Source organism: Pteronotus mesoamericanus, unplaced genomic scaffold (genome assembly GCF_021234165.1).
Source record: "Pteronotus mesoamericanus isolate MK-2021 breed Mesoamerican mustached bat unplaced genomic scaffold, CSHL_Meso_final scaffold_36, whole genome shotgun sequence".
NCBI classification, from domain to species: domain Eukaryota; kingdom Metazoa; phylum Chordata; class Mammalia; order Chiroptera; family Mormoopidae; genus Pteronotus; species Pteronotus mesoamericanus.
The window spans coordinates 25,345,981-25,373,604 of record NW_026555313.1 but is presented as its reverse complement, the minus strand read 5'-3'; the positions used below and the strand labels follow the sequence as shown (position 1 = coordinate 25,373,604).

The 27,624-nt window shown below is 43.6% G+C and overlaps 1 protein-coding gene across 5 annotated transcripts in view; it reads right to left on the bottom strand.

The window, feature by feature from the left end:
* Positions 1-22,615, bottom strand: part of OAF (out at first homolog) — a 33,410-nt gene extending 10,795 nt beyond the window's left edge. For all 5 annotated transcript variants that reach the window (XR_008530775.1, XM_054592454.1, XM_054592455.1 and 2 more), the window contains exon 1: positions 22,087-22,615. Coding sequence is in view for 4 of the 5 variants with exons in the window: in XM_054592454.1 (XP_054448429.1) it covers positions 22,087-22,350 (264 nt within the window). In the remaining variant the exon portion in view is untranslated. The remainder of the gene's footprint in view (positions 1-22,086) is intronic.
* Positions 22,616-27,624: the final 5,009 nt, after the last annotated feature.

The following is a 27,624-nucleotide window of genomic DNA, read 5'->3' as shown; positions in this document are numbered from 1 at the left end:
TACCAAGATGGGAGATTTCTATAAGGCTTCTCCTCCCATGAGCTCCTAGAACTTGCAGCTTACCAGGGATGGGCCACCAGGAAGAAATGTACACTACAGTACCAGGGATGAAATTTGTGCCATGCAGAGGGTGTGGCAAGTGTGCCATGGAGAAAGACAGACAGACAGAGACAGCCTCTGCTAAAGTCCTCTGTAGTTTTCAGTAAGAAACAGAGTAGGTATGTTCCAGGAGAGCACAGTAAAGAATAAAGGCTCTGGAGGCAGTACTACCTGTGCTCAACCCTGTTTTTGTTGACACTAGCTATGCAACCTTGGGGGATTTACTTAATTTCTGTGCACCTTAGTTTCCACATCTGTGAAATGGCTAAAGCTAGTAGTACCTTCCTTATGGGATTATTATGAGGAAAAACTGAGTGAAAGCTTTCAGAAAATAGTAGGCTGACCTCCTCGAGTTTCTGTATTATACTGCTGCAACCATTGGCTTTGTTTCAGCTGTGATCTGTCCCAGACCTACAGAGCAGGAGTAAAAATTTTTCTCTTAGCAATACACCTGAGACCCAGAGGGGTCAGGTAGTCAGCAAATCAGTGGGAGAGTATTGATTAGCATTACCTAGGGCAGGGCCTTAACAGCCACCAGGCTGGGCAAGGGGGTAGGCAAGACTAACGCAAAGGTCCCTGTCTTTGGGAGGCTCATGGGGAGGCCAAATTCCTATGACCAAAGTCAGTGCATTATGATAAGGCTGGGGGTGAAGTTTATTCTAAGTGCTATGAGGCAAAGGATGGATGGAGGAATGTTTGTTGTTTCCTTAATGAAGGGACTTGAAGTAGGGTAGGAAGGAAACACTCCCCAGGAAAATGTCAGTGGTCCTTGACAGTCAAAGGAAGAGGGGCTTTCTAGCCAAGAGAGAGGCATTTACAGAAGACAGGAAGGTGTGAGAGTCTCAATGCCCCAACCCAACCCATCCCTCCACTCTACTGTCATCAGATGTGCCAAAAGCCCTTTAAAGGTTCCTTCTGTCCTCTCCATAAAGTGTACCCCTCAGAGGCTGGCACCTGGGTCTCTGCAGACAGCTCCTCTTGAGCTCTCTGAGCACTGAACCAAAAAGCTGGCCATTTCCAGAATAAGCAATGTACCTTTCAATGAGCTCATTCCTCTGCCTGGGATGGCCTGTCCCCATCTGCCTACCATCTGCTTTCCCCATTCATAGGCCACAGATCCACAGACATTCACACCTGCTGTTTCTCAAAAAATCTTTCACATGCAGTTGCTCCCAATATCTCACCAGTGGCACCCAGTCTCCCCCAATGCTGCCTTCTGCCCCAGGCTCACACTGTAACTCTGTTGCTTGTTCACATTCCCCTGCACAGATGCTCATATGAGCACATTTTCTCCCTCACAGTCCTCCCATGGAGCCTCCACCTCACCCATTTCTCTGAGAGTCACATGCAACAACTCACAGACTTATCCTCTCCGGCAGTCTCCCACATCCTTTCTCCCTCACTGAGTTCTCCCTGTCTCATACACAGCCTCTCATTCTCCATCTCACGAACACCCTTTCTCACCAGTCTAACAACCTCCTCCCACATGATGTCACATGCACCTTTCTTCAGTCAGTCACACACACCTTCATATGTAGCATCTTTCCTGACACTGCTTCACACACATCCTCTCATAGCGCATCACCTCAGTTCCAGCTAGCAGATCTTCTCTCCTCCTCTACCCTTTGTACCCTCCCACTCCCTGCTGCCTTCCTCACCACTAGCTACTAGCTTCCTCCCCACTTTCTAAGCGGGGAACCAGAAAGCCCATTCGGGGTAGTGGTGAGGCTCTCCTGTCTCAGACCTTGCTGCCGACCCAGCCTTCCACCACAAGGGAACCAAACACTGAAGGGGCCAGGGTGATGGCCCTGCCCTTCCTTCAATGCCCCTCTCTTAGCTCACCACTGTAGCACAGTTGTACAGTCCAGGCGGGAAGCCACCTCTCCAGTGTTCGCATGAAGCAGCTTGCCCCCCTACTCATTCCCAAATTCCTCCTTGCTCTTGGAGTGCTGGCATTCTTCCCTGGTAGTTTACCCTGCCATCTTCGTCTCCTCTCCATCATACCAGAGTGCATGGTTCTGAGGCCTGGACTGAGCCAATCTAAATATTTATCCCTCTGCTCCTGGCTGGGGCTGCTTTATGGCTAGAGAAGGGGCAAGCTTCATCAGCATGGAGAACCAGCCAGGAATCAATGCCTTCCTAACTCCATGGTTGCTGCCCTGTGGGAGACACAGGAGCACCTTGGCTGCTCTGCCCAGTACCCATTGGGGAACAGAGTCAACCCAAAGTTGACCAAGCACATCCACAGGCTGATGCCCAGGGACTAAGGCTACCCCCATTATAAGATGCATGTATACCCTCAAGGCTAGGCTGGGGAGAGAGGCTTCTTGTTACAGGGCAGTGTCCCCTGCCCTCTTGCACTACCCCCCCGTCCCCCGGTCTCTAGTGCTCTGTCAGCCAAATCCCAAAGGTTACCACTGTCCAGACTGCCATGTAAACAATGTGAGCCTTTATGTGGATCATCTATGCCCAATGTCCTGCTGACTCAGGGCTCCTAGGATGGGGATCATAGCTCCCTCTCACCCAGATTCCCAGACCCAACACCTCCCTAACTCCCTCTCTTTTATTGGAATCCCCAGTGGAGCAGCAACTTAAACACTTGCCAACTTAAAGGATGGAAGCTCCTAACAATGCTTTAGTCCCTAGGGCAGAAAAAAGGAGCTAGAACATATGTTTAACAGGGCAAAGAAACAGAGCGGGAATGAAGGCCCTGCCCAGGACCTGGTTAGCACTGCTATTCCACTTTTCACACGCCTAACTGCTTTTGCTTTGCTGCTTCTTTGTGGTCTCTTGCTCACTTTTCACAATAAGCCCGCAACCATCTTACTACTGGCCCTGTTGTGTTCCTGTCATGTCTGAACTGGGGCTCAGAGAAATCATGGCTTGTCAAGTCACACAGCTGGTAACAGGCAGGAAAATGTACACAATGAGTGCTCAGTAGTATCTGTGAGATCTTGTAAAAATGGTCCCCACAGCTCTGCCCCTGCATCCCCACTCTCTAGATGCCATGGAAGGAAGGAGGTAGGAAGGGAAGAGTCTCAGGCACAAAGATGCTAAGGGGTTACAAGCTTGTGATGAAGGAACTCAGCCCAAGTTTATATAGAGGAGAGTTTCTTTGTGGATTTTTTTCTCTAGGGCAGAGAGAGGCCAAGGCTTTCTTCAGCCTACTTCTTCCCTTTCCAATATTTCGGTTTCTTCATCCTTCTGGAAGGAGCCTACTTAAATTCCATGATATACTCGAGAAGCATCCCAGGGCCCTAATCCAGGATCATTAACTACTGGATCCTTTCAAAATCACTTCATAGCTCTGAGCCACAGTTTGCCTATCTGCAAAATGGAGGCAGTATCTACTTCACAATGTAGTGGTGAGGATCAAATAAGGCTAGATATGTGACAGCAACTAACAGTGTGTGATGTGAGTGACAACTCGACGTGTGAGGTCCAGCTACACACAATTCTTATCTCAAGGCTGGACCCTTTGTCTTTCTGTGGAACCAGAGTCTTTCTGAGTTTTTCCTCCTTCTCCTCCTCTTCCTCCACCACCACCACCACTACCACAACCACCTCTCAGCACCTTGGGAAACCTAGCAGGGAAGAACTCCACTTTCTCATCTCCCTACCTTCTTTCCAGTACACCACTCACTTATCCCCAAGGGGCAGTTTTCACTGCCTGATCTGGTTCTTTTGCTAGGACTCCACCTGGACATAGGCATTCAGAAAAAGGGGGGTACTTGCCAAGCTCCAGGGAGTACATATGAACCTTTGGGCAGGGCTACTGATACCCTGATCTGTGGAGGAATTCCTCAAAAATGGCACAGGGACTGTACTTAGACCCAAGCACCCCATGGACATGAGCTGGGTCATTCCTCTCAGTGACTTCTCATAAACTCCTATGAGGAAATGCTTTGGACTCTAAAAAGGTTATGTCTCTCTTGAAAGCACCTCTACTGTCCTGTTTCCCAAGAAGACATCCTACCCATCACATGCCTCTATGCCAAATTGATGGGACCTAACACAAATAGGGTAGGAGGGACTAATCTCTAAAATCTTCTCCTCTCTGGTGTCCATGTGATGTGATATCCCATTAGAATAAACAGCCATGGGCAACAATGTGACCACCAGCATTCCCACATCTTCACTAACTATATTTCATAGCCATGCAGCTTCCTATGTTGTTCTCCAGATCAGGAGTCCCCCAAGGCAGGGACTCTGGGGCTTTTGTACTGTTCCTTCCTCTGGCTACCACTCATCCATCGATGCCCAGGACAGACTCAAGTTTCAATCTCCTTGGATCCTTCAGAGTCACCTTGAGCTAACTCATACTGCCATATGGCTCCCCTTATCTTGGCCCCAGCCAATGACCCTTAAAATTCCCTCCATCCATGCCTTTGAAGTCTGTGGCTCCTTCCACCTCACTCCTCAAATCAGTTCCATATGGTTTTCTCATGTCTTTTAGCCCCACCCTCTCCATCCGGTTAGCACCAAATCATGCCTGGAGCATGACTCATCCTTTCCCCCAGCTTCTGAACACTCAGACTGAGGGACAAAGGGGACAGGGACAGCAGCCTAGGTGTGGGGGGGCCCAGAAGGCTGTTATAAAAAGCCAGGTTAGGTACACGCCTGCTATTAGATATACCCAGTGAGTATGTACATATGGGTATAATTACATATACAGGACTTGGATTATAAGAAGAGCTTGCCTATTGAGTATATATTATGAATTAGAGTTCTGTAGTAAGAGCACATAGAATTAGGCAGAAAGTCTATATGCTGCTTAAACACATTGGGGTTATTATTGGTAGGTTTCAAATAGGTGACTGAGTTTGGGTTTTATCTACATTTGACAGTCTAACCTGGTTGCTCTTCCAAGTCTCCTCCCCTTTCCTGTGATTCTCAAACTTCACTGCCCATTGGAATCACCCGGGCCTCTTTAAAAAATACTGCCCTGCTCCCACCCTCAGACATTGACTTAATTGGCATGGATAGCAGCCTAGGCAAGGGGAGTTGCCAAAGCTCTCCAGGTGATTCTAATGGACAGCAAAGTTTGGGAGCCAGTGAGCTATGGCATGTCCTTTAGAGCAGCAGCTCAATCTGCCTGATGGTCAACAGCCTTTGGGCAAGACTTGAAGTAGTGCACAATGGCCATTTGATAGCTCCAAGCTACTTGTGGCGTTTATAATCCTTGCCTGGACTCCAGACTCTGAGTCCTACAGGAGAATGATTACAGTTACTGCTTAATCAGCTTTTTGTCCAGAGTGCAGTGTGGGGAGAGCCAGACACTGTTGGAACCTTCCTCTTGGCAGAGGCAAATAGAGGGTGGGGGAGGGGCCATAGAGAGGGCGCTGGGTGGGGGTAAGATCAGGCAGACAGAAGGCTGCAATGCACCTGGCACAAAGGACTTAATGCTGCCCTGGGTAAACTGGTAGCACAAGGATAGCTGCTACATGGTCTGAGGGGTTGGCTAGAAAATTTCTAGTGTGAATAATTTTATGTGTCAACTTGACTGGGTTTAGGGATGCCTAGAGAGCTGGCAAACATTCTTTCTGGGTGTTTCTGTGAGGCTGTTTCCAGAAGAGATTAGCATTTGAATCAGCAGAATGAGTAAAGATAGCCCTTACCTATATGACTGGGCATCTTCCAATATAAATATTGAGGATGTAAATAGAACAAAAAGGTGGACAAAGGGCAAATTTGCTCTGACTGAGCTGGGACATCCATCTTCTACTGCCCTCAGACATTGGTGCACCTGGTTCTCAGGCCTTCTAACTCAGGCTAGAACTACATTGGCGGCTTTCCTGGGTTTCCAACCAGCAAATAGCAGATAATGGGACTTAGTCTCCATAACTGTGGGAGCCAATCTCTCATAATAAATTTCTTTCTACTTTCCCATGAACCTGACTGTGCTTCCCCCTCATGGGAAATGCACTAGCCCCACCCTCCAGGCTCCCAGAGGCTCCACCTTCCCAATTCCTGGTGGCCCCACCCTGAGGGGCAGAAGCTGGGACAGACTGAGTTGTGTGGCTCTGGGGCAGGGGCCACCCCTCCCACCATCCCTAAGTCTGACCTGCACCATCCCCTCACGGGAGATCCACTAGCCCCACCTTCCCAACTCCCCACAGCCCCACCCTGCTGAGCTCATGCTTCTGGTAGAATCTTGGACAGACTGGGTTGTGCAGCTCTATGTTGGAGGACATTTTTCCCTCACAGACCAATCAATGCAGAGCCTTTCCTTCATATAGCCAGATCTTGGTCTGTCTGGTAATGGTAAACTCTGGCTTCACCCTGATGACTTCCTGAGAGTCCCACCTCACCACAAAGGCCTGTGGGCGCCAGTGCATGGCAGCTAGACTTGGTATACCTGGGGACAATTGCTGAATGGGGGACAATTGCTCAGACCCAGCATTGCCACTGAGTTTGAATCTGCATCAACCTGGGAAACACCACTTGCCCCTACCTGGTGACTCACTGAGAACCTACCTCACGCAACTTGAGTACCACCAGAGGCTCTTTCCGTGACTGAGCCTAACAGGCAGTAGACAGGCAGAGACAGATCGACAGATCTCAGGGTGCCTTGGGACTTTGCTTACCTTCCCCTAGGCTTAGTGTTGGTAAAAACCAGCCTTGACATCTTGGTCATTCCTATACACACCCAAGCTCAGCAGAGACAGCCACAAACTGTGGATGGCTTTGTAGCTCCAAACAGGTTGCCTAGGGCCAGTCACAGTTAGTATCTGATGTTGGTCTGCACCACAGTTCCTCCCCAGAGGCCTCAGAAACAACACAGACAGTAGCCAGCTTCAGACAATATCAGAGCAGCAACCAATTGGCATCACAAGCAGTATATCAAAGGAAGATGTTGGCAGGCATCAGACCTGTGGCAAATTCTGCTTTGTATGGTTAACACCCGCACGGCAGCTTGTACACTGTGGTCAGGATTGATCCACACAGTCACCCAGTCTGATGGTCAACCCCAGATGAAAAAGACAATAGCAATCAAGACTATTACAACAGAAAAAGACTCACATAACCCACACAAGAGACATCCCTGGAACACCCAGCTCAGGTAATCAAGGAGACTGTGTCACTGAGTCCACAGGACACTTACTACATAAGGCTACACTATCAAGACTGGGAGATGTAGTAGAACTACGTAAAACATAGAAATTAACACAAAGAGGCAGCCAAAATGGGGAGACAAAAAAAATCTACCCTAAATTAAAGAACAGATGCAATCTCCAGAAAAAGAACTGAACGAAATGGAAGCAAGCAATTTACCAGATACAGAGTTAAAAAAAATGGTTATAAGGATGCTCAGTGAACTTACTTAAAATTTCAAAGAGTTCACAAGCATTAAAAAGGATATAGAAACCATAAAAAAGGACCACTCAGATATATAGAATACAATATCTGACAACAAGAACATACTGGAAGGAATAAACAGTAGGTTGGATGAGGCAGAGGATCGACTTGGCAATTTGGAAGACAAGATAAAAAACTAACATATAATCAGAGTGGCAGAAAGAAAAAAAGAATACACAGAGGGGTCGCAAGTTGGTGATGGAGCAGGAGATCTTTCTTGCACATCCTCCCAGAACAAAACTGGAAATAAAACAAAAGAGGAGTATAGCGATCCAAAATAAGTAACCAAAGACTTCCTGAAAAACAAACTTTTAACTAAGAACAGTCAGAAACCAACTAGAGACCCGTAGGAAGGGCAGCACCATGAAAGGAGCCAGCCTCATTCCCACGGGCAGCAGGCCGAGCTTACAGAATGGCTGTGGGAGGTTCCCTCAAGATGAGAGAAGTCTGGACCCCAGACTGGGCTCCCAATCATGGAGCAGCGCCAGTGCCGGGATCAGTGCTGACATGGCAACAAGTGGTGAAGGGTGTGGAGGTTTTTGTCTGCTGGGGAGAGACAGAGCCTGCTGGAGACAAAGCCACTATTTTTTTTCCTTAAAGACACCAAAGCACAGGTTTTGTGTTCACAGACACTCACCTTGGGCTCAGGTGAAGGGAAGACTGGGTCAGCTAGAGTTGTGCAAGGAGAGTCTGGAGTGGGAGGAATTGGGCATAGATGCAGGGGAGCAGTTTTGGGGACATCCATACCAAGATATACCTTGATACCACAGCAGCCATCTTTCTTAAGAAAAGCAAGCCCCTCCCAGGGAAAAATCAATTTCCCCACCTTGTGGGATACCACTCATCCCACCCTCCAGAATCCTGCTTGCCCCATCCTGCATCTCTCTTTTGTTTTGTTTGGGGTTTTTCTTCTTTCTTTTCTCCCATCTTGCATCTTAAACACCTGCTGAGGAGACAGCACAAACACAGATTTGGGGTGTCAGAGACTAGCTTTAGGGTGCAGCTATTCCATGTATTTTCCTGGGAACCAGACTGGAGCTTCACACTCACATGGGAGACATAGAAACACCCTCCTCATTTCTGGCAGACCCAAAATCTGGGCTCTGGGCCCCCACCCACTAGCCTACTTGGGGCTTGACCTTGCAGAGTTCAGAGAAATAATCCCAGACAGACTCAGACGAGTGGCCCAGGTGAAGGGGAACAACATACCATCTTCCCTGAAGTCTAAAAAGGCACCTCCCTCGGGCGATCCAGGACTCCCATTTCCCTGATTCCACTGGAAATCCTCTCAGAAACAGGTCAGCAACTAGTCTAAGACTGACAGCAGGCCAGCAGGCAGAGGCAGGCAGAAGCAAATCCTGTGGTGCCTGGGACTTTTCTGATCCACCCCTGGACCCAGTTGCATTGGCTTTGCAATGCAACTTGGCCAATCCTGTGCGCAGCCAAACCTGGAGAAAATACCCACAAACTGTGGATTGCTTGCAGCTTTGAACAAACTTCTGAGGGCTAGATGTGGACAGCATCTGATATTGGCTTACAGACAACATCAGGGCTGTATCCAAAGGGTGAACCTGGCAGGCAAGAACTAAACTCTGCTGAGTCAATTTCTGTTATTTTTCATTATTTTTCTTTGTCATATTTTTATTATTTTTATTCTGTTTTTGTTGCTCTACTTTTCTTTCACATCACATTTTACTCTTACCTTCGCTTACTCAATTTTTCCCTTATTCTTCCCTTTTCTTATTTTTGTTATTCCCTTTCTTTGTCCCTTTTCCCCATTTTCCTCTCTCTTCATTATTTGTATTAGTTCTCTTACTTTTCTCCTCTCATAATCACTTTTCTTTCCTTTGGTCTTCTCTTATTCTTTTTTTTCCCTTTCTCTACTATTCTATTTCTCTTTTCACTTTTATTCTTTGCCCTTTTGTCATTGATTTTGCTATTGTTGGACTTTTTCACTTGTTTTTGTTTGGTTTTTGTGTTGTTTTGCTTTGTTCTGTCAGCACGGGTACAACTGTGTACAAGACATGGTGGGGGCTGACCCTTTCAGTCATGCAGCTGGAGGGGAGATCCCACCAACAAATGGGGAAAAAACTATCAGGCCCAAATATTGGGTTGGCCAAAAAGTTCATTTAGTTTTTTCTGTATGATGGCTCTAGTAGTGCTTAGTTGTCTTTAACTTCATTTGAAACAATTTTATTAGATTGTAATTGTGACAGCTGTCATATCAGTGTGCACTTAAAAAAACATCAAAATTGGTGAATTTTTGTGCAGCCATTTTAATATTGAAGGTGAAAGAAAATACACTACAGTTTTTGGTATATTATGCTTTATTATTTCAAAAAAGTTAAAAACACAATTGAAACACCAAAAAAGATTTGTGCAGTGTTTGGAGAAGATACTGTGACTGATAGAACATGTCAAAAGTGGTTTGCAAAGTTTCTTGTACTATTGATGTTTTGGCCAAATAATTCTTTGCTGTGGGGCTGCCCTATGCATTGGAAGATGTATAGCAACACCCCTGGCCTCTACAGACTAGAAACCAATAGCAGGAGATAGCTGACATACTCAAAATATCCAAATCAATAACGTTATTGGTGAAAATGAAAAATGTGTCATTTATTTTACAGAAAAAACTAAACAGATATTTTGGCCAACCCAGTAACAGAAGAGCCCAAATAACCCACACAAAGGACACTCATAGAGCATCTAGCTCAGGAGATCAAGGAGCACCACTGGGTCTCACATGACTCCTACCACATAAGTCCATCCCACAAAGTCAGGGAGTCAAAGCAGATCTATCTAATACATAAGAACAAAGAGAGAGCTAAAATGGGGAGACAAAGACACAATCTCCAAACAAAAAGAGGGACCCCCAGAAAAAGAGTTAAATGAAGTTGAGGCAAGTAAATGAACAGACAGAGAGTTCAAAGTAATGATTATAAGGATGCTCCAGGAACTTAGTGAGAACTACATCAGCATGAAAAAGGACATAAAACTATGAATAAGAACCAGCTGGAAATGAAGAATGCAATATCTGATGAAGAATATACTAGAAGGTATTAAAAGCAGGCTTGATGAAGCAGAGATCAAATTAGTGATATGGAAGGCAAGGTAGGAGGAAAAAACACCCCATCAGTGCAACAAAAAAAAAAAAAAAAGAATAAAAAGAATAAAAGACAAAGTGAGGATGGTTTAAGGAAGCTTTGGGACAACATGAAACATAACAATATTCACCATCATAGGGATACCAGAAGGAAAAAAAAAAGGAGCAAGGGATAGAAAACCTTTTTGAAGAAATAATGAGAGAAAACTTCCCTTAATTTGGATATGGAAAAAGTCACACACGTTCATTCAGGAAACACAGAGTGTCCCAAGCAAGATGAACACAAAGAAGCCCACACCAAAACATATCATAGTTAAAATGGAACAGTATAAAGACAGGGAGCATCTTAAAGGCAGCAAGACAGAAAGATTTACCTATAATGGATCTCTGATAAGGCTGTCAGCTGATTTCTCAATAGGTCAGAAGGGACTGGAATGAGGTATTCCAAGCAATGAAAAGCAGGGACCTACAACCAAGGCTACTCTATCCAGCAAGGTTTTTATTGAAAATGGAAGGTGAAATGCAGAGCTTCCCAGACCAAAAAAAAAACAAAAAAAAACAAACAAACAAACAAAAAAAGCTACAGGAGTACATTTCCACCAAGTCAACACTGCAAAAGATGCTAAAGGGACTGCTTTAGGAAGAAATACAAAGAAAGAGAGACAGACAGACAGACAGAAATAGGTTCAAAGGGGAAAAATGGCAATAAATAAGTATCTATCAATAATAACCTTAAATGTAAATGGAATAAAGGCTCCAATAAAAAGACAAAGGGTAGCTGAGTGGATGAAAAAACATGGCCCATATACATGCTGTCTGCAAGAGATCCACCTCAGAACAAAAGATTTATACAGGCTGAAAGTGAAGGGATGAAAAAAGGTATCCCATGCAAATGGAGACAAAAAATGGTTGGGGTAGCAATACTTATACCTGACAAAATTAGACTTCAAAACAAAGGCCAAACAAGATAAAGAAGGTCACTACATAATACTAAAGGGATCAGTCCAACAATAAGATATCTCTTGTAAACATATATGTACCAAATATAGGAGCACCTAAATACAAGGTTTTCTAGAAGGTATCCAGCCATGTAATATGAAAAAGAGAGACATTTACTGAAAGAGATACACGATACAAGAAACGCTGTACATAGGACAATGACACCTCAGTCTCCTTCAATGTAGGCACCTTGGAACCTACACAGTTCTCCCAATCGCCATCAGCTATCTTGTTGTATTTTCCTGAATCTCATCGATGATCTGAAAATTCTTCCCTTTCAGAGGTGATTTTAGTTTTGGGAAAAGGCAGAATTTGCAGGGTGATAAATCTGGGCTGTAGCGGCGCTGAGTCATCTGGGTGATTTGGAGTTTTGCCAAAAAACTCTACAGGAGACATGATGCATGAGCAGGCGCACTGTCATGACGAAGCTACCAATCAGCAGTTGCCCATACCTGTGGCCTTCTGAATCATCTGAATAGTTTCCATGAAGGGATTTTCAAGCTTAATGCAAAATTTGATGCAGATTCATTGCTCTGCTCTCAGTCATATTGAATAGGATGGCCATACAGTGTACAGTTATTGTAGGGGATATGAACACCCCACTGTCACCAATGGGTAGATCTTTCAGGCAAACAATCAAGAAGGAAACAGGTGCCTTAAATGAAACACTATATTGAACAGATTTAATTTCATTTCATCCCAAAGCAACAGAACACACATTTTTCTCAAGTGCACATGGATCACTGTCAAAGATAGACTACCTTGTAGGGCACAAAATAAGTCTTAACAAATTCAAGGAAATTGAAGCCATACCAAATGTTCTCTCAGGTCACAATGGCTTAAAACTAGAAATTAACCTCAATAAAAAAAACCTCAAAAACTTTCAAATATAACTAAATAACATATTATTAAATAATGAATGGGTCAACAATGAGATCAAGGAGGAAATCAAGAAGTACCTGGAAACAAATGACAATGAGCACACAAAAGCCAAAACCTATAGGACACAGCAAAAGCAGTCCTGAGAGGAAATTTCATAGCATAGCAGACCTACCTAAAGAAGATAGAAAAATCACAAACAACCTAACCCTACACCCAGAAGAACTAGAAAAACAGTAACAAAGCCAAGAGTGAGTAAAAGGAAGGCAATAATCAAGGTCACAGCAGAAATAACGTGGAGACTAAAAATACAATCCAAAGGATCAATGAATCCAGGAGCTGTTTTTTTAAAAAAATAAACAAAATTGATGTATCTTTAACCAGACTCATCAAGAAAAAAAAAGAGAGGAGCCAAATAAATAAAACCAGAAATGAAAGAGGAGAGTAACAACTGAAACCACAGAAATACAAAAGATTTTAATAAATACTATGAACAATGATATGCCAATAAACTGGACAACCTGGGTGAAATGGGTAATTTCTATAAACATACAATCTTTTAAAAGTGAATCAGGAAAAAGCAGAAAACCTGAATAGACTGATAACAACTAATGAAATTGAAGCAGAAATAAGAGAACTCCAAGCAAACAAAAGTCCTGGACCAGATGGCTTCACAGGTGAATTTTACCAATCATTTAAAAAAGAAGTAAGACTTATCTTTCTCAAACTGTTCCAAAAAATTCAAGAAGATGGAAGACTTCCAAACTCTTCTTACGAGGCCAGCATTATCCTAATTCTAAAACCAGTTAAAGACACAACAAAGAAAGAAAATAACAGGCCAATATTCCTGAGGGACATTGATGCTAAAATCTTCAACAAAATGTAAGCAAACCAGATACAGCAATACATTAAAAAGAACATAAACTATGATCAAGTGGGATTTATCCCAGAAATGCAAGGTTGGTACAATATTCACAAATCAGGAAATGTGATATATCACATAAACAAAATGAGAAGACAAAAATCACAAGATCATATAACAGACGCAGAAAAAAGTATTTGATAAAATTCAGCACCCATTTATGATAAAAAACACTCAGCAAAGTGAGAACAGAAGGAGCATACCTCAATATCATAAAAGTCATATATGAAAAACCTACTGCCAACAGTATACTAAATGAGCAAAAACTAAAAGCATTTCCCTTAAGATCAGAAACAAGACAGGGATGGCTGCTTTCACCACTCTTATTAAACATGGTACTGGAAGCTCTAGCCACAGCAATCAGACAAGAAGTAGAAATAAAAGGCATCCGATTGCAAAGAAATAACTAAATTGTCAGTATTCACAGATGACAACATATTACACTGAGAAAACCCTATAGGCTCCACCAAAAAACTGCTTGACCTAATAAATGAATTCAGCAAAATAGCAGGATAAAAGTCAATATTCAGAAAATGATGGTGTTTTTAATCACCAATCATGAACTATCAGCAAGAAACACTAAGAAAATAATCCCATTTGCTACTGCAACAAGAACCACAAAAATAAAGTACCTAGGAATAAATTTAACCAAGGAGGTAAAAGACCTGCACCTGGAAAACTACAGAACACTGAAGAAAGAAATTGAGAAAGATACAAGTGGAAGCATATATCATATTCATGGATTGGAAGAATTAACATCATTAAAATGTCTACCCAAAGCAATCTATAGATTCAATGCAATTTCTATTAAAACACCAATAGCATATTTTATAGATCTAGAACAAATATTCCAAAAATTTATATGGAACCAAAAAAGACCCTGAATAGCTTAATCAATCTGGAGAAGGAAGGACAAATTTGGAGGAATCACAAACCTGATATCCAATTATACCACAAGGCAAGTAAAATCAAAACAGTCTGGTACTAGCATAAGAACAGACACACCAATGGAACAGAATAGAGAGCCCAGAAATAAACCCACATCTTTATGGTCAATTAATATTTGACAAAGGAGGCAAGAGCATACAATGGAGTAAAGATAGCCTCTTCAATAAATGGTGTTGGAAAAACTGGCCTGGTAGTTTCACACAAAAACATAAAACTAAACCACCATCTTACACCATATGCCAGAATAAACTCAGAATGGATAAATGACATAGGGAGTAAAATTTGAGATATCTTGCGTAACAATATTTTTGCCAATATATCTATCTCCTAGGGCAAGGTAAACAAAGGAGAAAATAGATCAATGGGGTTATAGCAAATTAAAAGGCTTATGTATAGCGAAAGAAACCATCATCAAAATGAAAAGGGAACCCACTATATAGGAGAACATATGCCAATACTACACTGGACAGGGTTTAATCTCCAAAACATATAAAGAACTTATATGACTCAATACCAGAAAGACAAACAATCTAATCATAAAATGGGTAAAGAACTTAAATAGACACTTCTCTAAGGAGGGCATACAGATAGCCCACACACATATGAAAAGATGCTCAACACTGCTAGCCATCAGAGAGATGCAAATTAAAATCACAATGAAATATCATCTCTCACCTGCCAAAATGGCTATTGCTAATAAATCAGCAAACAACTCATGCTGGCGGGGATGTGGAGAAAAGGGCACCAAGTGCACCATTGGTGGGAACACAGACTGGTGCAGGCACTATGGAAAACAGTATGGAATTTCTTCAAAAAATTAAAAATAGAACTGCGTTTTGACCCAGCAATTCCACCGCTGTGAATATATCCTAAGAATTCTGAAACAACAATTCAAAATAACATATGCACCTCTATTTTCATAGCAAGCACTATTTAAAATAGCTAAGATTTGGAAACAGCCTAAGTGCCCATCAGTAGATGAGTGGATAAAAAAGCCGTGGTATATTTGCACAATAGAATGCTGCACATCAGTAAAAAAAGAAGGAATTCATACCTTTTGTGATAGCATGGATGGAACTAGAGACTATTCTGCTAAGTGAAATAAGCCAGCCAGGGAAAGACAAATAACCATATGATCTCACTTATAAGTGGAATCTAATGAACAAAATAAACTAATGAGCAAAAAAAACCCCACAAAACCTAGAGGTGTCAAAACATGGACACACTGACAGCTGTAAGAGGGGAGGGATGAGATGGGGACTGGTTGAAAGCAGGTGAAACAATTAGTCAGAGGACATATTTGAAGGACCCATGGACATGGACAATGGTGTGGGGATTGACTAGGGGAGTTGAGGTTGGGCTGGGTGGAGGGGAGCAAAGTTGGAGAAATTAGGACAACTGGAATAGTATAAATGATTAAATATTTTAATTAAAAGAAGAAAAAATACAAAATAATGAGGATAGTTAAAGGGAGCTTTGGGACAACTAGAAACATAACAACATCCACATCATAGGGATATGTAACAACATCCACATCAAGAACGAAAAGAGAGACTAGGGGATGAAGACCTATCTGAAAAAATAATGACTAAAAATTGGCCGACCAGGCACTGGGGAATGAATGGGCACTGAGCTGGGAGTGTGCTGGCTCTCAGGACCGGTCTGCGGTGGCCGTAGCTGCAGCAAGTAGGATGACGAACCCATGATCTATTGACTAGAGTTCCAGCTCTATGGGCCATAACTTTCTTGAGTTTGAAGAACCATTACTGCAGAAACATAAAAGGAACTGAAAGTTACTGTGGAGGCTTCACCATCAGTGATGTTTCAATCAATATGGATAACAATTCACGTTAAAAGATGGGGATATGGATTTGTTAACTTAGGAATGCATTGTTCTTATGGTGGTCTACATGGCTTCTCACCATATGATTTTACTATTAGCATCCTATAAAAAGAGACTCTGTCCTGGAAGGGAGGGTGGATATTTTGCCCAGCAGGCCACGACTGGGAGAAGCTCTTCTCAAACTATTCTAAACAATTCAAGAGGAGGAAAGACTCAAAGCTCATTTTATGAGGCTAGCATTATCCAAATTCTAGAACCAGATAAAAACACTACCAAGCAAGAATATTATAGGCTAATACCCCTGATGAACATAGATGCTAAAATCCTCAACAAAATATTACCAAACCAGATCAGCAATACATTAAAAAGATCATACACCATGACCATGTGGGATTTATTGGTATTTTGGGGATGCAAGGTTGGTACAACATCCGCAAATGAATAAACATGATATACCACATAAATAAAATGAAGGATAAAACTACATAATCATATCAAAAGATGCAGAAAAGCCTTAGATAAAACCCAGCACCCATTTATGATAAAAACTCTCAGCAATTGGGAATTGAGGGAACATGCCTTGACATAAGGCCATCTGTGACATATCCACAACCAACATCATACTCTGTGGACAAAAACTAAAATCATTTCCTTAAGATGAGTAACAACGCAGGGATGTTCGCTTTCACCACTCTTCAACAGAGTGCTGGAGGTCCTAGTCACAGCAATCAGATGAGAGGAAGAAATAAAAGGCATCCAATTGGAAAGGAAGAAGCAAAGCTGTCATTATTTGCAGATGGCATAATACTGTATGTAGAGAATCCTAAGAATTCCACCAAAGCCTACTAGAACTGATCAATGAACTCAGTAGAGTAGCAGGCTGCAAAATAAATATCCAGAAATCAGTTGCATTTTTATACACAAATAACACACTATCAGAAAGGGAAACAAAGAAAACAATCCCTTTCACAATGCATCAAAAAGGACAAAATATGTAGGAATAAATTTAACCAAGTATGTAAAAGACCTGTACTTGAAAAATTTGATAAGACATTGAAGAAGAAAGTTGAAGAAGATACAAATTTAGTGGAAGCACATACCATGTTCATGGATAGGAAGAATTAACATCATTAAAATGTTCATACTGCCCAAAGCAATGTATAGATTTAATGTAATTCCTATCAAGATACCAATGGTGTAGCCTTGGCTAGGTGGTTCATTTGGTTGGAGCATTGTCCCCGTACACAAAAAGATTATGGGTTTGATTCCCAGTCAGGGCACATGCCAAGGTTGTATTTGATCCTTGGTCACAGCATGTATGGGAGGCAACTGATTGATGTTTCTTTTTCTTTCTCCTCTCCCTTCCTCTCTTTCTAAAATCAATAAAGACATATCCTTGGGTGAAGATATTTTTAAAAAAGGCTACCAAAGGTGTATTTCACAGAACTAGAACAAATATTGCAAAAATTTATGTGGAACCACAAAAGATGCTGAATAGCCAGAGAAACCTTGAGAAAGGAGAAAAAAGTTGGAGGAATCAAAACAGCATGGTACTAGCATAAAAATAGACATATAAATCAGTGGAACAGAATAGAGTGCCCAGAGATAACCCACGCCTTCATGGTCAATTAATATTTGACAAAGGAGGCAAAAACACAATGGGCTAAAGATAGTCTATTCATAAATGGTGTTGGGAAAATGAGATAAGTGCAAAATAACTGACATTAGACCACCTTCTTACACCATACACAAGAATAAACTCAAAATTGGTTACAGGCTTAATTTTAAGACTTGAAACCAGACAAATTCCAGAAGAAAAAGATAGGCAGTAAAGTCTCGAACATTCCTTGAAGCATTATTTTTTTTTTCTGATATATCTTTTCAGGTGAGGGAAACAAAAGAAAACATAAAAAAGTGACTACATCAAACTAAAAAGTTTTTGCATAGCAAAGGGAACTATTAACAAAATGAAAAGACAACCTACTGAATGGGAGAACACATGCACCAATGACACATCTGATAGGGGGTTGATATCCTCAACTTATAAAGAACTTATATAACTCAACACCAAAAAAATCCCAAACAAATTCCAATTTAAAAATGGGCAAAGGACCTGAACAGACACATCTCCAAAAAGAACATACAGATGGTCAATAGACAAACGAAAAGATCCTCACCATCACTAATCACTAGAGAAAAGCCCATTAAAACCACAGCGAGATATCACTTCACATCTGCTAGAATGGCTATCATCGATAAATCAGCAAACAAGTGTAGGTGAGGACATAGAAAAAGGGAACCCTAGTGCACTGTTGGTGGGAATGCAGATTGGTGCAGCCGCTGTGGAAAGCAGTATGAAGTTACCTCAAAAAATTAAAAATGGAATTGCCTTATGACCCAGAGACTCTACTTCTGGAAATATATCCAAAGAAATCTGAAACACTTATTCAAAAGACTATATGTACCTCTATGTAAACTGCAGCATTATTTACGATAGCCAAGATTTAGTAGGAGCCCAAGTGTGTATCAGTAGATGAGTAGATACAAAAGCTATGGTACATTTACACAATGGAATACTACTCAGCCTTAAAAAGGAAGGAAATCTTATCATTTGTAACAGCATGGATGGACCTGGAGAACATTATGCTGAGTGAAATAGCCCAGTCAGAGAAAGACAAGTACCATAATGATTCCACTCATATGTGAAATTTAATGAACAAAATAGAAACAGACTCATAGATTGGGAACAGACTAACTGCTAAGAGGAGAGGAGGGTTTCAGGTGATAAAAGTGAAAGGATTAAGCACAAATAAAATAATAAAATAAGATAAAATAAAAATCCTCAAAGGCACAGGCAACAGTATGGTGATTACCAGAGGGAAAGGGAGGTGGAGGGGGGTAGAAATGGGTATAGGGATGTGTAAATGGTGACAGAAGACTTGACTTTGGGTGGTGAACACATAATACAAAATACAGATGATGTATTATAGAGTTATATACCTGAAACCTGTATCATTTTATTAACCATTGTTACCCCCAGTAAAGTCAATAAAAATTTTTAAATATAAATAAAATACCTCATGATTTTGAAAAAAATCTTTCTATATATCTATATATGTGTGTGTATGTTTGTTTCTATATGTTTCTGTTTCCAGAGAACTCTAATGCATGGCAATTAAAAAAAGGTTACTGTGAGGGACTCAACTTTCCTCCAGGCTCAATGTGACTTTGGATACAGCATTCATTCTCTTCGAGCCCAAACTTAGCAGGGAGGTTCCGTGAGGTGATGCTATGTGAGACACAATTATGAAAGTTAATGGCTTCTATTTCTTGAGCTCTTAACACAATAGCCAATACATAGTGACTATTTCGCATGCATTCCTATTTGGTTCTCACAATAACCATGGGATTTGTATCATTATTACCCTCATTTTGCAGATGAACAAACGAAGGCTTTCAGAGATCAACTAGTTTTCCCAACGTTAAATTGGGTCTGTCTCATTTGGTTGACACTAGACCAAGTTGGTTGACACTGTCTCATTTGGGAAATAGGTTGGACTATCTCCCAAAGGTGATAAAATGGCAAATGTCACTATCTCCAAGTAAGCCAGGGAATTTTTCCAAACCTCTTACTGCAAATCCATTGACAAATGGACTTGGTACATGAAACAAAAGAAACACCATGTCCAGGCCTCTTTTTCCTACAAGAAAAACCATTGCTTCTAGACAGGCCAGAGAACTGAGCAGGCAACAAGAGAGATCTACCCAGAAGTATTTGGACTGGGGTGGGAGTGAAGGCTATTACACAGGCCACCTCGCCACCTTACCTTTCCCAATTCCACCCTGCCCCATGTTAACTGAGAAAACAGGAGGTGGAGGGGATCTTGGAGAGCTGGTTCCCTTTCTGAACTTTTCACCCCCAATTTCTGTCCTTGTGATAAAACTGGAGATGCTGGGGCAGGCGTGAAACACCAGCTTCTGGGTCAGAAGCTAACCTGAAAAGGACTTCAGAAATCTGGGTGGAGGTTTGAACCACTGGGGGAATTACAATGGGACTCTTGCAATCAGCAACAGTCTCCAGCTGGGCAGTCAGCGCTCCTACTACACCCTCAGCCCCAATCCTCAGTCTCCCCTTTCCTTGCCCACAGGGAAGAGCAATAACATATTTCATGCTGCAGCCAGATGCTATAAAAGCTTAACCCTACTTGTTGACTCTTGCACTGATATCCTACCCACAGCCTTGGCGGCTGGAGAAGTCCCAGGGATGGGGGAAGTCTCTCTCCAAGGTTCCAACTCAGAGAACAGGGACATTGTGCAGGAAGGTGGGAGGCTCACTCTCAAGGGCAAAGGCAGTAGGGAAAGATTAGATCTCTGCTTTCTGAGGGATCCAGCCACTATTTGATTTTCTGGGAAAAGAACACACTTGACAAAATTGTCCTGGAGTTCAGGTGGGGAAGAAGGAGGTGTTCTGGTCCTATCAGCTTCCCTCTCACCACACACAAACTCACCTGGCCATACCTGAATCTGAGAACCTATCTGGGGCCTGCTGAGTAAGAAACGGCCACAAAGTCTTCCCAACTCTGACCACTCATCCTCCCCCCCCATCTCTCATGGTCCACCCGTGTCCTGTGTCAATGACAGTTGAGTAGTCCTGGCACAGATGAGCAGTCAAGCCTTCACTGTCCACTGGATCTCAGTCCTCCATGCTATCTATAGCCACTTTGTTGGGTCCCTCGCTGCCTCCCAAGCTCTGTCCCCTTTCCTCTCAAGCTCCCAGACTCTAAGATGGAGGAGAAAGAGGTGGCTTAGTCAATGGTCCCACGGCCCTGGCATAACTCAGCTGCCCAGCTATCTAATTGGCTTCTCCTGCCCACTCCCCCAGAAACATAACAGGGCCTCTTTTTATCAGGAGAGAGGCTGGGAGTTGGTCTAGGAGAACAGGTGACACCTCACTCACCCTCTTTTCCTTCAGGATTCCTGCTGTTGGGTCATTGTTAGGCACCACCTTTCCAGGCCTGTTTACTGAGAAACTCGCAACATCTCAACTCTCCACGCCCCCCAACCTTGGGGCCAAGTCCACCTTCTGGTTTCCTCCACAACTTACTAACACACTAAGTAGAGGCTAGTCTCTGCTACCCTCCCACAATCAGAGCCAAAACATGAGGGTTGGCCAGCCCTCCTTCCAGGCACTGTAAGGGGTGGCATCTCTCTCAAGAGCATGTGAACTTAATCTGGGGCTTCTCCCCAGGTCACCCTGCTTTCCAGACTGAAAAGGAGAGGTAGCTTCTCCTAGGGTTGGGAGAGACCAGGGACAATCAGTTCTGTCTAGCACGGCCCTCCCCGCCTAGCCTAGGAAAGTGAAACAGGAGAGGTGGTTCACAGGCTACAAGATGTCAGGGCTGCAAAGCCTGGAGCCACTTCACTGTCCTGTGCACAGGTGAGAAAAAAGGCCTAGAGAAGAAAAAGGACTTGCCCTAGTTCACCAAGCAAGAGCCTGGACCTTTGATTCCTGGCCCTGGAGTCCCCCCGCCCCCCAGTAAGAGCATGCAGAAATTACTCCAAGAGGAAGTCTGGGTCATTAATATTGACTTTTGAAAGAGGGTCTACTCCTCTGGGAGTCTTCGGGAGAGTTGGAAGAAGAAATGGGGAAAGGGCTGGCCAGGGAGTGAGTCAGGTCTTGGGCACCCAGAGTAAGAGGTAAAAGGCTGGAAGGGGGACTCCGAGGGAGCAGCATAGTAGTTCCTGGGGAGAAGGATGGGACGAGGTCTGGGCACTGGGAACCAAGGCGAAGAGGTGTAGAGAAGAGCCCTATGTAAACTTGTGTAAGTCGCGTCCTTCTCCTGGCCCCAGTCTTAGGTGTGCAGGCCTGAGTGCGATGGGGACACGAGGCACACAGATTCGAAGGTCCCACCCCGGAGAGTGAGGGCGCCTCACCTTCTTGAAGTCGGCAATGAAGGAGACGAGGGTGCCGTCGGGCTTGCGCAGCTCGAGGCTGATGCTGTCGTTGTCGCTGTCCGCCTGCAGGCTCTCCTCTGTCACCTGGCCGTCAAGCAGCCGCACGCGGACCCGCAGCTCCGCGGGCGAGCCCACCCCCGCGCCCACGCCGCGCGGCGCCCCCAGTAGCGGTACCAGAAGCGGTAGCAGCATCAGCAGCGCAGGGGACGCCTTAGGGAGTCCGTAACAGCCTGAAGGGCGCATCCCCGTGGGCCACCGCGGCCCTCTACGGGCCCCGGCACGCAGCGTGCGGGCGGGGAGAGGCGCTACAAACTTTGCTCAAAGTTAGTGGCTACTTTGGGGGCTCCTGGGAGCGGTTCCTGGGGGGCTCAGCTGCCAGCCTCCCGCGACGTGGCACGGATACACGTAGGCTGTACCCCGCGACGTACCCGCAGCGGTTGCAAGGCAGACTCGGCCCTCCCAGAGCTCCCGACTCTGCACTCAGAGGCTCTGTTTTGAACTTTTCATTCAATTCCCACAGCACCCCCCCCCACTACCCGCCCCCCCCCCCCCCGCCCCGTCACTTCCTTCAGAAAAGAGAAACCACCTCGTCCCGACAAGCCTTAAAGAGACCGCGCACCTTTCGGCCTTTAAAGGGCCCGCGGAAGCTCCCCGCACTCCAGCAGCGGCCCAAGGAGAGAGGGGACCACTGCACAGCGGCTTTGTGGGAAAGGGGCTTTCTTAATCTCCCTCCCTTACTGCCGCGTCCCACTAGCGGGTGTTAGGGGTTGGTTCTCTGGGTAAATCCCTTCCTCCCGGCAGGGGCGGGGCGGGTGACTCTAATCCCGCCCCTCTTTTTTTTTTTTGCTTGTTCTTGTGCCACGTGGATGAAATAATGGGACTTGGTGTTATAGGGGTTTTGTTTGGCCTTTCAGTATCTCTGACTAAGCGGATTTTCAAAATGCTTCTGCAAAATCAGGCCTCACATCTCACTCAATCTTTGGACTGCCCTTGTCTGGAGAGGGGAGCTAAGGTTGTTGCCTGTTTTGACATCCCTGGGCTGTGAGATCTTGGTAAGCCAGGATACATCTCTGGATGCAGCCCTCAAAGCACTCACATTTTGTGAGCTCCTGCGTGGCTTTCCTTTTCATTCCAGCCTCTCTCTCTTCCTCCATTCAGGGCCTTTCCTCAGTCTTGCCCACCTCTCCGGACCCCCATTTTCTCTCCCTGTTCTCTGTAATAGTCTGAGCAGATGCAGGCAAATGATAGGCTTGAGGCCATTCTGGAGAAAATACAGCGAGTCAGGACACTGGAGCTTGATCATCAGGCCCCCCAAAAATAGAACTAACCTGCCATGCACCCCAATAAAAAAAACTTGGTGAAGGCAGGGGAATCTAGATTCTTGCTTCCTCTGATTAGCTGTGTGATTTCGGCATGTTTAAAACATTCTTTGGGTTTAAGCGTCACCTGTGTATAATGGGTGTTGCTGAGATCTATGGTGTCTTGCTAATCCCATGCAAGAGAAAGCTCCGAGGGGATGCTTGAAACCTTTTGTTCCCTGATATCCATTTATCATTTCAGTTTATTCTATGTCCCCCTATTTCTTTTCTGAGATCTCGATTACAAATAAGTGAATACTCAGCTCTGCAGCCTGCTTCCCTTCTAGGTCTTCCCCAGCACAGGTTCTTATCAGTACCAAAGGTGACAGCAGGTACCCAGGCACACAGGTACTGTGAAAGCACCAATAACAGAGCCAGACTTTCTTTAACTGCAGGGTAAGAGTCAGACCAAAATCCACCTCTTGCTACCAACTCAGGGCTTTTCCTACTATACTCTGCTGCCTAAATTTAGGACTGAAAGGGATTCAAGAGATCATATAACTCTGTTTTTTTAATTTGCCTTACCAAAAAATCAGCTGGTTGCTTGTTAAAACAACAACAACAATAACAACAACAACAACAAAAACCTGGTCCCTAAATCTAGTCAATTAAGCTCCCTAGAGGGGAAAACTCCCCTGAAAATTTGCATTTTGAAACAAAAGCCAGGTGATACTCCCTCCCAGGTGAAGGAGTTGCTAGCTGGTACTTGATAGAAGGTTAAGGACGGAGGATATAAAACAAACAGCATTTTTCCTGGGGAACCATCGTGGCCCCTAAGGAGTTGATGTTCTCATCAGGAAGATAAGGCAGACTGTTAGAGAATAATGGATTTGCACAAAGTAGTCTTTTCTCTTAGAGAGCTTCCCCCACTGAGCTATCAAGACTAACAAGAGAGATGACAGGAGTCTAGAAACTGAGAGGATACCCATGTCAATCCAGCCTTAAAGCTAAGGTTTCCCACGTGAGTTATCCCACAGTCATTAGGGCCTCACCCACATTTCCTGACTTCCCTGTTTCATGTTCTATCCCCCATCCTTCGCCAGCACTGCCCCCAGCCATATTCCCAGGTCCCTTTTCCTTCACCCCAATGAGATCCCAGAAGGAAGCAAAAGAACTCTGTGTGTCTGATTTCTTTTTTAAGGTCTCTGAGGCTCTCTCTGTCACTTTAAATTCTGGGTTTGGAAACAAGGGTAGAAGACCTCGTCTCTTTCCACTACCTCTTCCCCCATAATCACCTTTCTTGTTTAGTTAAACCACAGATCAAACTAGATCAAATTAGTTTTTTTTCTTTTTTTAGGATAGAAAATTTGAAGTCACTATGTGAATCCTACCTCTGTCCCCATTCTTTCCTTTAGATTTTACCTGAGCAGCTATTTAAGATTCAGAACACAACAGGACAGAGTTTCCCAGGAAGACTTCCTTAGGTACTAACATACAACTCAGCTTCAGACTGCTCTCTCCTGCCTCTGGACTTCAACAGTAACAATTATTATAGCAACTCCCATTCATTGTATCCTTATTATGTTCAAGTTCTGTGCCAACCACTTTACATGTATCATCTTTTTAAAAATTTTCATGGCAACCCTCCAAAGTAGGTTCTATTCTTAGCCTAACAAAGAGAGGATTAGACAGGTTGAGTAACATACCCAAGGTCATACAATCAGGAGAGCCAGCAGGGACTCAAACACAAGTCCACTTGACCACAGAGCTCTTGCTTTTAACCACAGTAGCATCTGCCTGGCTATAACCCTTGCTTTCTTCCAGCCCCATGTGGGCATGCATCCTGTGTTATCTTCTGTAATCTAACAGTTTCATGTGTGGCAGTCTTGTACCCCAGTGAGACATCAGTTAGCTCAAACAAGCCAGCCTTGTGCTGGGAACACAGAATCTTTCCCTTAAACCAGCCAAGCATAGAAGCATCCATTCACCTTAAATGTAAACGCCCTCAGAGGAGGAACTCTAACAAGCCTACTTACCCTAACTACAACAAAATGGCTCTCCTTCTCAGAACATTCTTTATGTCTAATCTCAAGCCCTCTGCCACACCACAAACCAATATCCCTTTCTTTCTGATCTCAAGCTCCAGGAAAACAGTTGCAAGTAGAAGTTCAAAGGAAGGACATCAGGCTCTAAATCCTGGATCCTGACCGCTCATGAGCTGTGTGACTCAGTGAGCCCATTTCCCCATTTGTAAAATGGTCACATAAATGCCTACATAATTGGGTTGCTTTGAAAATTAAATGAAGTATTGGGTACAAACACTTCACAGCATACAGTAAAGGCCAAACAAATGGGGCCTATTATTTATTATTTAACATTGGTTATTCTTTCTCATTGTATCAAATATTAAATTCTTGAGTGTTCTAGACATGATCCCCTCCTTCCCTGGCCCACTCTCCTTACACACATATGCACATACTCATTCCGGAACACTTTTTCTCTTTATTCTCTTTTGATCTTTCAGTTTCATGCTGCTTGAGACCTGCAAAATTGGGAAGTGGTCAGCCAAACCTTAGGGGGCACCTCCCTTTTGCTTTTCTGTCTTAGAGTACCTAGAGTTGTCAGGAAGAGCTATGCCACATCTCCCAATCTGTGACCAAGATAACAGGTGTTGACAGAGTCCTATGGAAGGTCAAAAGGGAAACTGAACCAGTAAAGTCTATTAGGAGGAAGGCATAATGCAATAGGGAGTTTGTCTTTGCCTAGAGGAAAGATTTTGTTTTTCAGTTTCTTCTTGTGACTGACTGGCATTTGGCTTGGGTTTTGCTGTAGTCCTCTATTACTGAGCCCTTGAAAGTAGGGCTGAATACTTGTGCTTTGAGTTTAAGAAGGTGCTGGGAATGGGGTGAGAGTGTTCTCCTCTGCCTGTTTAGTCCAACTGCAAAGCTCCAGTCATTTCATTGCCCAAGGAGAACTGAAAATTAGTTTTATAGTATCACACAGTTACCCAGTTACATAAATCCAAGGGTGTAGTGGCAAAGTGGACTGGAGGGACAGTGGGCTTGGTTAGAAAATGGAACAGAAAGAGAAGCTGAGATACCTGGGTGAAAGCCATTCTCCCCAGTCAGAAAACGAGGCCGAGGGGAAGTTTAGATGGAGCTGGGTTGAGTCAATGATGTTTAGAAAGGAAAAGAAAGCCTGAATGATGAGAACTGCAAGAGAAGATACATCTCAGCTCACTTATTCCAGGTCCATGACTCTTGAAGTTTCCAAACATAACCATTTTCTTCTCTGTGCTGGTTCTACTAGGAAGCCTTTCCTGATCTCCTATCTGAACACTCCATTCACTTCATTCATTCATTCATTCATTCAGTTAGTCAGTCAGTCAGACACTGTACTAGATGCTAGTGAAACAAGACAGATGTAATAATTCCCTATCCTGAGATGAAACCTATAGCTACAAAGGGAGTAAGCATTAAAAAATAAGTGCAAAAACAAATATTTAAATTATAATTGTTGTAACTGGGCTACATAGAATTAGAGGAGACTCTAGTCTAGCTCAGGGAGCCTTTGGAAGGCAGCAATGTCTAGGCTGACTTAAAAGATGAGTCAGGATTGATCAGCAAAGATGAGGTCCCAGGCAAAGGGAACAACTTGTGTATGGCCCTGAATCTGATGGGCCCCCAGAAACTTTACCAGCTATCTGAGGTCTGATGTAGAAGGCAAGCTGCTTGAAATAATTCAGGAGAGTTGGGCAGGGGCCAGGTAATGCAGGGCCTTGCAGGAAATATTAGGATGTAAGTTTTGTTTTGTTATCCTAAGAGCAATGGACAGTCACTGAAAGGTATTATATAAGTGAGTGACATGCTTAGATTTATATTTTTAAAAGATTACTCTGGAAGTGAATTGCAGCAGTCCAGATGAGAAATAATGGTGGTTTGGATCATGGTGGTGGCAGTGGGAATATAAAGAGGGATTGGACTTCAGCTGCATTTCGGAAGTAGGATTTGATATTTCTTTGGACTTCGGGGTGAGTGAGAAGGAGGGATCAAGAACAACTCTGTGGTTTTGACCTGGGCAATTGGGTAGCACCGTGAATTGAGATTGGAAAGCCTTGGGGAGAAGCTCTTATACTTTTGGTAGTCTTCAGGTACTTTTCACCTTCTGCCTTTTGTTATAAAGATTTCACAGCATTGTGTTTGAACCAGAGGTACAAAAG